The 12,609-nt window shown below is 40.2% G+C and overlaps 1 protein-coding gene across 5 annotated transcripts in view; it reads left to right on the forward strand.

Moving 5' to 3' along the window:
• ralgds (ral guanine nucleotide dissociation stimulator) overlaps positions 1-12,609 on the forward strand; it is a 98,307-nt gene that overhangs the window by 33,937 nt on the left and 51,761 nt on the right. Inside the window, exon 1 of one of the 5 annotated variants that reach the window (XM_050050211.1) lies at positions 10,582-10,924. The exons of the other annotated variants lie outside the window; for them this stretch is intronic. Coding sequence (XP_049906168.1) covers positions 10,736-10,924 — 189 coding nt within the window. The 5' untranslated portion in view covers positions 10,582-10,735. Of the gene's footprint in view, positions 1-10,581; positions 10,925-12,609 lie in introns of those variants that run through there. 5 annotated transcript variants of the gene reach the window in all.

Genomic DNA, 12,609 nt, shown 5'->3' on the forward strand with positions numbered 1-12,609 from the left:
TCTGGTCTGGGCCCTTGGTCGGTACCAATATTCAGCCCAGATTATCTGGTAATGTGGGAGGCTTACAGATCCATTTTAAACCTCTCGAACTGCTGACAGACTGTTTACTGCTAGCGAGCTTTATTGTTGGGCTTTTATCAGGGTGTGTTGCTGCTTGTTTAAATGACAAAGTTGACACAGTTTTACTTGTTCGTTGTTAAATGCAGAGCACAGAGCAATGAGGTGCAACATGGGAGGCTGTGGTTTCAGTTGGGATGCTTTGGTTGCATAGTTGCTATGATACAGAATATTTGAGGAAGTAAAAATGGCGGCACAAGTTAGAATACTTGCTCTGGATGAAGGGAAGGCAGAAGCATGTAGGGAGAGGATGGACCCACCAGTCTGTGTGGGTTATGTTATTATTTCTCCTCCATTGTTGTTGTAGTTCAGCGATGTACAGGTTGGTCTTTGAGGTATTTGTCTATCCCCTCCTTCACTCATTGAACGTTTTTCAACTCTCGCTTACCAGAAAAAAACAGCAATTGTACAGTGCTCAGCGCCTCATCACGCTGCTGGTGTATGTAGCATGGTGTAAACACGTGGCACTCCCATGAAAAAAAGAAAAGACATACACATAGCGGTAGTAGTGGGTGCGTGCCATCCCTGTGTGTGGCTTGACATTAGCATGGTCTTGCAATATTGCAGTTATTGCGACAGCTGAATCAAAGTGCTAAAAAATTTTGGGCAGAAACTCGCACTTGTGATGTCTGGTTCAGAGCTGCGTTCATCAGTCTTTGTAATTTGTTTTCTGCATGTATCAAACTGTGACCTCATATGTAAGCCATGTCATTTCAATGGTCAGCATTCAGAGAGCCAGAAAACTTTTTGCATTTTTCTTTTTAAGACTTTAACTTGTCTTAAAAGTCTCAAAAGCAGCTCTGATACTGGATCATAAAATTCTGACTGGTCTTTGATTTACTAGAGGAATTTTTTCCAGAACAAAATTATCCTGAAGAGCAGGAGGAGGTAAAAGCAGTAACGCAACATTCAGTTTGGTTCTTGGGTAAATAACCAGACTCCTGCATCATAATGTGACGTATCTGCAGTGGAAATAGAAGAAACAATAGCTGCTTCTCTGACTGTGATCTGATCCCATTAAGCATCATTACAGCGTTCTGCACTTCACAGCGACATGAAACAGCACAGAGGCTTGACCTCAGCTGTCTGCTCCTGTTAGGAGCTGTCAGACGGAGACAAACAAGAAGGGCAGGAGGCCAACCTTTTCTCTGCCCACATCATACTCGCCCTGGCCATCGGATTCTTGAAAAGTCTAATTGGGTTTTTTTAAATAGAATTCAACCGGCAGGTGATATTTCTGGCTTTGTCTGACTCACTGCTGGCATCTCGAGATCTGTGAACCTCCTGTGAGCCGCCGTCCAATCAGAGATCCTCAGATAGGAGGGGATCGATTCAGACTGAGGTCTTATTTTAAGGTCTCAGAGGCAAATTTGTGATTTTGGGCTATATTTTCAAAAAAGGGCTTCAAAACTGATATTAAGTCTGGGTTTATAAAGCGACCGTATGCCAGATTTCCTCTTGAGGATTCACGAAAGGTGTTATTTGTACATCCGTCCTCCCACTCAGTCGGTCACGCCAACACCTGTCAATCATCTCAATGAGCTGATTTCTGGGCTTCACAGGTGTAGAAGGAGCAGACAGGAAGTGTAGGATGCTGTCTGAACATTAAGCATCGATGCTTTTCTATAAGTTTGTTGTCGTCTCACTCTGTTGACGTAACTAATGGCCACATAATTAAGGCTGCAATTTCTGTTCTTATTTATCTATTATCATTCAGTTATGGATGCCTCAGATGACGATAAACACTTAAAAAGAGCCTTTATTCTTTAACCTTTAACACACAATATATGGGTTATAAGTCTAAAATAAATGATTATAAACTGTTAATAAGGTTGAATATGGTGGTTAGAATTAGGTTTTACTTTATTAACTACACAATTAAAGCTGGGGGTAGGCATGTATTTTTGTATTGTTGGGCAAAAGTCCCATAATAACCTTTGAGCATATTGTAATTTGAGCAGTCTCAGAGAAAATTAGCCTTCTGCACCTCCTCTTGGCTGTTTTCAGGCTTTTGAAAACTGGGCTCATTACAGGAGACTTTGGCCAATCACAGGTCATTTCAGAGAGAATGTTCCTATTCATTGTCCTTTAAATTCAGATGTGGGTGACTTCAGTGAAAGTCTGATTTAATAGAGGAGAAGATGGACTTATCAAAAACAGAGTCTGACAGTAAACGAAATAAAACACGTGTCAATATTGGTGAAACGTTTCAGAGATAGAGAGAAAACATTGCTTATAGTTTAGCCTTCTGCCAACCGGAGAGGTTCATGGCTGCGGCTACTTCAAGTTCATATTTTTGTAGCTAACATTAGCTAGAGCTAGAGTGTGTCCGCCACCTCACTTCCCGCCGCTACAGACCACCTTGCCAGGAGGAGAGTGGGCAGCAGCTCTGAAGACAGACCCCCCAGTCAGCAGCCGCAGCAACAACCTGAATCTAGTCAGAGCAAACCTCAGCTGTAGGGGACTGGACTGGACAGCCCTGAGTCTCCACCAGATCACAAAACTTTCTGTTGCTGCTGTTACACAGGTTAGACCCAGTGCTGCTGCTGGCCACCAGCCCGCTGTGACACCGGGGTTTGGGGGTTTGCGCTGGCTGGATTTGAGCTGCTACAGCTGCTGACTGAAGGTCCCTCTCCCAAGCTGCTTACTGCTGTCCACCTGGCAAAGCAGTCCACAGCAGCGGGGAGCGAGGTGAAGGGACTGTTAGGTGGCTAGCTGCTAATTATTATCTCAAATGTGGTCCGATAAACCACATTTGATGAAGAGAGCAGGGCAAGAAAGGGGTTGGCTAATATGCTGCGTGAAATAAGGTGAAATAAATCAATGTATGGGAAATACTGGGTTACTGTATGAAGTGCGTGCATATGGTCGTGGTGGGGCTTAGGACAGAGAGGGGAGAGCTGCAGGAGGAGGGTGTATTTTCAAATTCTGCTGTTTTCTTTTTCCGCCTTTTCCCCCCTACCCCAGCTTTATATATTTAGTCTGCAAAATGAAGCCTGTCACACATTAACAGCCCTGAAAGTAATATTTTCAAGCTGTGGGTTTGTCACTACATTACATTAGACATAGTCATTTGATCCATTGCTAATATGAAAATATTGATTCATGCAGCTTTAAATAATTAAAAGGAAAATATGAAACCTTCACATCTAAAATTTTTGCACCGCAGAACCAGATTTGGGCCGAACACAGGAGGTCTGAGCACAGAAATCCTGCTTGTTACCTCTTTTCCTTGTGCGTTCTTCACGGCAGGCCTTTGTGCGTGCATCTATGTACTCTAATCAGTTTATTCTCAATTTATTAGCTTGTTATTTTTTCCTCCGTTATGTAACTCTGTACTCTGTCCAATGCCTGACGCTCTCATTGGCTTTTATTTGTTACAGATTTATTGTTTGTGAAGCACTGGGGAACATTGTGCGCCTGGCTGCAGCCCAGTGAAACCACAGGCCTCCACTGCTGCCCAGTGAGCCTCCACTGGGGGTGGAGTGCCTCACTAAATTGCATCCTGACAGCAGTTTTGCAGAAGTAGAACTTGTTAGGACTTTCTCGACCGAAATATCTTACCGATGACGCTGCTCTGATTTTAGTTTTGGCCTTGTCATGATGGAAAACGTTTGCCAGGCTCAACCTGGCCTCGTCACGTGTACATATACATTCGTCCCACTCTTCCTGGGTGCGGTCCACGTCTTTATATACGCTGCTTCGTATCTATTTGTGTGTGCAGCGGAGTTAAAGCTCGTGGTTTGTGAGAAGGTAAAGGGGGGGCTGTTAGCGTCACCCTCCTCAGGGAACAGTAAAGCATGTCGGAGCATCAGCCAGAGCCTCAGCAGCAGCACAACAACATCCTCTGGTATTGATTTCCAGCAGATGGAAGCAGAGCTTTAGTTAAATCACAGCAGACTAAAAGTTGGCCGTCCCTCTGAGCTCTCAGAGATTTCTGGGATTCAGTCCATATGGGGTTTTTCCCGATTATATCCCGATACCAGTGTGGATGTTTTTATACTGAGGTGTCTGCTAAAGGCTGATAGATTCAGTGACTTTAGATTTTGTGATTTGAAATGCAAAAGAGTCAGTGTTTTATTTTATTCTCGTGAGGTTTAAAAATCCTCTGAAACAGCATTTAGATCAGAGGATTCAAACTAGGCTGCTCAAAAACTCAAAAAAGTATTCAGGTCCTTTAAGTCAGTAAAAATACCTTTACATCAGTATGAAAATACTCAGTTACAAGCAAAGGTCCTGCATTCGAAATCCTACTTATATGGAGGTATAGAAGTATTATCAGCTAAATCTGTTTAAAAGTAGAGGATACATTTGGGAGGTTGTGGACTTTGCTCTTTTTATTTGCTTATTTTGGTGAAATATTGGGTAATTTTTCCACTTTGGACCTCAAACTGTTACTTAAATGAAACCATGTGAGAAGTTTAGAGGGGAAAACTCTTTGATGAAACCTCACAGACATCTGAAATGTAACGAGTAAGCCAAACGAAATTCTGTTTTTTAGCGTCAAAAGCCAGAAACATTGGAAACTATTGGTTTAATCTTTGGCAGTAAATTGTATTTTCATGTTGAAAAGCTGCTGTTAGGTTGGTGCAGCTTGCTAAATGTTAAAGGAGAAAGGCTGACTACATTTTTATTAGTCCCAAATACATGCAGCTTTGGGAAATACTCACTAGAGCACCAAACGTGGATTAATCCACCGCTGAAAATAGTCCCCAACAGATGCACTACTCCTCCTGTCTGTTCGATAAAAAAACACATTGAGCAGCTGTTTTAGGAAATTACTGAGATGTTTTTAAATAATGAAACTATCTGTGTGTTCCAATACCCATACTACCAAAGATTTAGTATGTCCCAATTCATAGTATATCAAATGCAGTATGCCAAAAACACCAGGATGTTCTGCTACATCCGGTCGTTTGTATGCCAGCATGATTTTGCTTCTGCGCAGTGGAGGATTGTTCACATCGACTGATTGACAGCTGTTAGAGGTCACAATGACGGACGAGAGCGTATTCAAGTAACTGATGACCAGTCACATAGTAATATTGATTGTTTAAGTGAACAAAATAATCATAACTGTCACAAACAACATCAGGACAGAACTATAAAACTAACAGTGACAGAGAACTGCAGATGTAATTTCACTGTCGCAAATATAATATGTTAGAATCTACTCTGTGCAGGTGTAACATTAGAGTTAAACTACACACATTGCAAAGTAACAGCAGCAGATCTCTGCGGGTTGACCTCTGTCTCTGGTGAACTCTGTTTGTTTTATCCACAAGGTAACAGATATAAAAGCAAGAGGGTCAAAGATCAGTTTGTAATGTAATGTAGTATGTCCCGATTGTGTGCATACACCATGCAACAGTAGGCACTTGTTAAGGGCAGCTGCAGCTCCTACAAAAAGTAAAAAGAGAAAGTATGTGATTCAGAACGCACCCTATGTTTGTGAGGTGTGTTTAATGTTTACATCTTCAGTAGGAACCAGTGGGTTTGGAGCTGAGAGCCACGGACAGGAAGTCACAAAGTACTGAGAGACGGACTACAACCTGATCACCAGGAGAAAATGTTGGCGTACTTTTCTGCAAACCACAAATTTGTTAGATTTGTATGTTTGATATGCATTGTATCAATGTTTCTAAAGTGATGTGTATGAGCTGACTTCGCGATGGGGATGTGGAGAGGATGGTGGATGGCGTGACCTACCAGATGCCTGCAAAGCTGCAGATCAATGTTTATGACCAAGGAACAATGAAACCAGTTGTCTTTTAGCAAGTCATCACTGTGTTTCCAGCAGATTTTGTGGCAGCAAACCTTGGTGTTTAGTAGCAACCCATTTCTCGCAGTTATTGCGCCACGAAAAGCAGACGTCTTTTACCAAGACGTCACAAGTGGGGTTTCCATCCACCTATTTTTATTCTTATTTTCAGAAATTGCCAAAAATTCGAAAAAAGACTGAAAATTCGCAAACAAAGTTTTTTTCGGGGTGGATTTGTCAGCGTATCGATAAAAGGAAAATGCGACTTTTTGCTATGGAAACAGGTTTTGCGAATAAACGATGACGTGCCGGCACAGATCCTCAAATGTGACCCTTGACATACGGAAATGTTTCAGCCAGAGTTGGTGAGTGAAATGCTGCTGGACAACTACTTCCCAAAAGTCCTTCACACGCCTACGTTCCCATACACACGGAGAACGACGCGGTGGTCTCCTTCCAGCTATTTCCGACAGTACTCTTAACATTAAACTTCTCCTTTGTCGTCTCTTCTTCAAGATGGTTAGCTACGCTGTGAACGCTGACAAAATGCTAACCAGAGTTCTCCCAAGAGCCGACAGGTTTATCAGGAATCTGTCCATGGTCAGTTGTTGAGTGTCAGTTGAGTGTGTTGGTGTTTACAGTGGGTATAAGACGCTCTCTTATGACGTCAGCTCATGGCGCACTCTTCTTCTACGGGGGTGTTTTTATTTTGTTCATTTTTCACAAGAAGCGCCACCTACTGCTCTTCCTGTTGAATCCCAATAATCGCAAAACAGTACCGAATGGAAACGGGCATAAATTCGCATTTTCTTTTGCGCATTTTCACAAAATTCGCTCAAAAATTTCGATACATTTGGATGAAAACCCCACTACTGCTAACTTTTCCACCATGGTTGTGCCACCAAAACCAGGTATTTTAAGCCAAAACTTGATCTTTTCCCAACCTTAACCAATTGGTTTTTGTGCCTAAACCTAACCACTTGTATCTGCTACATAATAATGTTCAAATGTAACGATGCCAACATTTTTTTCTGATGACTGGGTTGCGGACGACGCTTTTCATTTGATTTGTTGATGCCTTATCCTTTAAATATGAGAAGAAAAAGTCAGTTTTTATGCTCTGTTTGTGCAGCCTTGCCAGAAAATTTAACAATAATTTTACAATAAATTTTTAATGGGAATAAATGGCCCTTGATTTAGACTGTTAACAAGCCATCACTGTGTTTCCAGTGGCTTTTCAGGCACCAAACTTGTGGTGGTTGTTAGCAACCCGTCGCTGTTTTTCTACCAGTTATAGTACCATGACCAGAGACATTGACAATTTTTCCACTTTGCCACTAGAACTGGGTATTTTATGCCAAAACTTTTCCTGAACCTTAACGAAGTGTTTTTGTGCCTAAACCTAACCACATGTATCTGCTGCATAATAACGTTCAAATGTAATATATCTGTGGTTTGTAGAAATGTACATTGCCAACACTTTTTTCTGATTGGTTGCAGACTACGCTGTTTTTTTGATGTCGAAAGAAACATGTAAAATAACAGCCTTATCCTTTAAATATGAAAAATGTCTGTTTCATACTCTGGTTTTGCAGCCTTGCCAGAAAATTAAATATTAACTATATAAGAATTTAAATAGGAATAAATGGCCATTGATTTGGACCATAATGAGGCACTAAAATACATTTACTTTTATGGGTTTCTGCCTGATTCACCACACTTGGATGGAGACTAAACTGATTTCTTCTGTGACAAAACCAAGTAATTTTTCCACATTTTATTTTCCACATACAGTTTGAATATACATTTAATTGCTCTGAACCTTCATAAAATTTAATTACTTTCTGTTTTACTGGACAGTTTTTGTGTCCCACGGTGGTATAAAGGCAGAAAACCCTCCCAGAAACATTGCATATTTGCACATTTGGATTTTTTTCGGCATGAAAATAATCAGACGTAAAATCATTTCATATTTGCACAAATCATCAGCTGTTGGTGAACGTAAGTGCAGGAGTATTGGTATCAGTATTGATCTTCAAACACTGGTATCGGTCCTTCTCACACACACACACACACACACACACACACACACACACACACAGAGCCGTTTCCCCTCCAGCAGCTGCAGATTTGTGAGTTATGAAGCGCAGCAGCTCGGCGATGAGAGAGGCCGGGGAGGTCAGACATGTTTGTGGTTGCGTTCGGCCTCAGCTGGTGCAGCAGATGTTTTCCTTAAAAATTGCTCAATCGCTTTCGCACCTGTTCTTCCTGTCGGTGTGAAAAGCCAGCGTGGATTATATTTCGTTCTCTAACAAAAACATGCCAAAAAGAAAACATTGATCAAACTTCACTGTTAATTATCAGGCTGCTGCTCTGTTGTGTTCATTTGTTTTGTTGATGTATCAGCTTCTCATTTAAACAGGCTGAATTAATTAGAGTTAGTAATCATCTTAAAAGCCTGGCGTGCATCTTATTGAGATGATAGATGGGTTAGTGTGGTGTAAGACATTTGTTACTGACCTCAACCAATAGGAGGCAGTGTTAGATGTCAAATCGACCGTGACTCCTGCAGTGTTGGACAGCAGGATCCATCCTTGACTTATTCAGACTGACCTTATCATGTAGTGGTTGTTTTCTGCTGCAGCTTTATATGCAGAGCTGCAGGTGTTTGTGTTTAGATGGTGTTTGTTGAGAGTTTTACTGCATTTGTTGTCATTTTTGCTGGTTTGTCATGGACTTGGACTTGCTTATGGTGCTGGAGGAAGGACTCAGATTAAGCAAAGATGACAAGAAAAAAATTGTACTGTATTCTAGCTTCCCAAACATGAGGATTTGTTGCTTCTTCTTTCTTTGTTTTATATTATTGTAAATGTAATTTTATTTATTTATTCATTTCCAAAACTAGACATTTGAAGACGTCACCTTGGACTCTGGGAAGAACAATTTTCTGACATATTTTATAGACCAAATGTACCAAATTAATCAGTTAATGGACAAAATGATTTTATTTATCGATAATCATTAGTTGTCGCCCTGCTCAGATCCTTCACTTCAATAAAAGTAATAATTCCACAATGTCACCGTTCTCAGTTACAAGTAAAAGTTAGTTATTAAAATGTTTACTTAAGAAAGTGAAATAAATTTAGAAAAATAAAGGTACACATCATGCATAATAATGATAATAATAATGATAATAATAGAACATTTTAGGGCTACACTGAGGGAAATAAAGTCGGAATTTATTTTAACTACTTTACATATGAGTATTTTTAGCTTTATTTTGTAATTTATCATGTGTTGCATGTAAAACCCAAGCCTGCAAGACATGTAAGTGATACCTAAAGCTCTTTTACAAATATGTGGGGAAAAAAATATGGTAAAATATACAAGTAATATCGAAAAAAATTAAAATTTGTCAGTTGTCCCTCGGTCTGATTTTACTTGAGTAAATTATGCTTTGAAATGTTTGCAGACCTGCTGTTGGTTTTCACAGCAGACAGGAGGGACAGTGAACTGTACATCAGTGTGTTTTCTTTTCCCACAGCAGCCTGCTGCCATAGTGAGAGCAGAAACAACACGGCCATCATTTCCCAGAGGCATGACGTCACGATGCCTTCAGGGACATCTCGTAGATATGTACTTCACAGTATAGATTTTGGAAATATAGCAGCATAGCCCCGTCAGAAAACAGGAAAAAAGATCTTTCTGACAAAAAAAGTTGTTTCACTGGCTTCATGAAATAACACATGATGTTTATTCATACAGACACTTTAAAGAAACTTCCAAGTGTAGATCCAACACTTTAATAATACAAATATAGTAATGTATGTTTATACTAAGAGTGAAATTGAGTAAATAGAACATAATCACTTCAAATAAATTTAACAAATTGATTTATAGGAAATAAACGTAATACTTTGAGGATGACTATGATATCTTTTTCTTCTAATTGATATCTAGAGTGGAATTCACATGTTAAAACAGTATTAGAACAGCTCTCACGTGCTGAAGGAGAAAACACCACTGCAAATGTGAAGTACACCAAATCAATAATAAACATATATCTTGTAAATACATGATTGTTGCATCATGCAAACATTTGTGCAAATATATATGTGCAGACCTAATGAAGTGTATGTAGCTTATATAATATATTGCAATCAATACAATGGTTTTATTCATATTTTTGTAACATAACGTCTTATAAAACAGTATTAACACCAGCTGATTGTTGGTTGTTGACTGCAGGGATCAAGGTTGAGCACAAAATTGTCCATTGTCTCAATTGATTGATGAATTGTTTTGTCAATAAGTTGTTAGAAAATCGTGAAACATGCCCAGTGATATTTCAAAAAGCCCAATGGGACTTCTTCAGAAATAATCTTTTATCTGACCTACAGTCAAAAAAAATCCAAAAATATTTAGGTTATTATCATGTATGACGAAGAAAAGCATCTTAACTTTCAGATTTAAGAAGCATGACGGGCTTTTTACGTAATAAAAATGCCTAAAACGATTATTCACTGATCAAAATAGATGTTAATTGATTTTCTGTTGATTTAATATTGATTATTTGACTGATCTTTGTAGCTGTAGTTTTTTTTGCATTGCCATGAGTTCTCAGAATGAATAGAAACAGTGTTCTCTGATATTTCCTACGGCCCTGAAGGCAGCACACGGCTGTGGGCGTGGTTTAGAAAAGCCCCAGTGTGAGTCATGACTCTCTGTGAGCAGCGATGATCCAACACAGAGGCTGATCCTCAGACATCGGCAGCGAGTCTCTGGTTTAGGAACAGAAATAAAAAGTAAAGATGACTCCTCCGCCGCTGTGACTGGACTCTCGGCTCCGCGGGCTCCATGGTCTTTGTCCCGGGGATGCAAACCGAGGCGCGCAGCGTCAATCCGGGACAGCTGGTCGAGATGTTTGACTCGTCGTGGAGGGTGCGGAACATTTGGGACGGGGTGAGGCTGGAGGTGACGGAGGACCGCAGCCCGGTGGTCCTGCACAGCCTCACACACCTGGACCCGGACCTGCCGCTGCTGGAGGTGAGGAAGGAGAGTGGCAGGAGCCCGGGGCGGGAGGAGGGTGAAGGGCAAGCGGGGATGAGAGGCGGCTGAGGTCCGTTAGCTGATGCGGTTTGTTGTGGTGTGATTTGGAGGATGTTGAAGCGGGTCCAGGCTGGTTGTGAGGGTCCAGTGTGGGGATGCAAGACTGATCCTGAGCTAATATTTAAATAATGAAACTAAGAAATTAAGTTAAAGTTAATTTAAGTCCAGTTACATTTATTCTCAGAAGTATTTAAAAACTAAAGATACCCAGACTTCACTGCTGCAGCTCTGCACCTTTTCTTAACTGTTTACCCCACTTTGAACCCACTCTATTTCATATTTAAACACCTGTAGGTGTCCACATATACAGTAGATAAGTACAAGATGAATTTATTCTTGTCTCACACATCAGATGATGTAATCTAACATGACTAATCCTATATTTGTACCCCCTGTAAAGCCTCATTACAATGATGTAGCTGCTGTGTAACCAGCTTATCAATGTCAGATGCTGAGCTGTAGGAAATGAAGGGATAGATGTGAGGTAATATAATGGACATAAACACAAAGTAGTACCAGACATTTTAGTTTGAGACATTGTCTGGCCGTTGTGACACTCCTTAGATGTTGGCACGAGAGCACTGTTACAGGATGACTTGCTTTTTTCGGTGGTTATCACATCAGTGCTCCCCCTGCATGCACAATTATTCAGCTCAGTAGTGAACAGAGGCTCAGTGAAACCTTCCACTGCAGGTGTCAGTGAATCAGGACTTAGTAAATGTAATGGAAATATTGATAATAGTGATATTGAGAATGTTTTTGTCATATCAAGCTGCTATTTCCTGCTTTGTTCTGAAATCTAGAGTTGTACTTTTAGTCGATATAGAAGCTGAATATGTAGATACTGCTCGTACTTTATACAGTGTGTCTGTGTGAGTTATACTGCAGTGAGATAAGGGTCTATTAGAGATAATTAATACTGAGAGTGCTCGTGTGCTGAGCCAAATGCTAGTGCTGCAGCTAATGATCATTTTCATTATTGTGTAATCTGCTTACTATGTTTTGATTGTTGGGAAAAAAAGGCAATTACAGTATCCTAGATGAAATCATCACAGTGCTTGTTGTGTCCGACCAGCAGCCCAAAACTCAAAGAGATTCAATTTACAATCAAATGAAACAGAAATCATCAAATTGCAGAAGCTGGGAATGTTTGATGATGTAACTCGAAATGTGACTTAAACATTTAAATATCAGATGTAGGTGCTGATTAATTTTCCTGCCGAGCAATTTTCGATTCATGTCTGACATGAGTATGTTGACATCCTCACACAGATGACATGCTGAAGTTAAGCAGGTAATATGTTTACGGTGCTCTACGGTTAGCCTGTTAACGTTTGCTTATTAGCATTAAATACAAAGTGCAGCTGAGGCTGATGGGATTGTCGTTAGTTCTGCAGGTATTGAGTCATAAATCAAAGTATCAGAGGACCAAATTTCATAATAATCCATCAGGCGTGTCACAGTAACAGAAACTTAGTGGTTGATACCAATACCAGTGCAGTTTCCAGGGATTTCTTTACACAGTTTGATTTCACAGAAAAAAACAAATATAAAACAACACATCCCATGTGCTTCACCTCACACTCCTTTATTAAAAATGCTTATTTAAATTTTTATTATTA

This window comes from Epinephelus moara, chromosome 8, assembly GCF_006386435.1.
Source record: "Epinephelus moara isolate mb chromosome 8, YSFRI_EMoa_1.0, whole genome shotgun sequence".
Lineage (NCBI taxonomy): Eukaryota > Metazoa > Chordata > Actinopteri > Perciformes > Serranidae > Epinephelus > Epinephelus moara.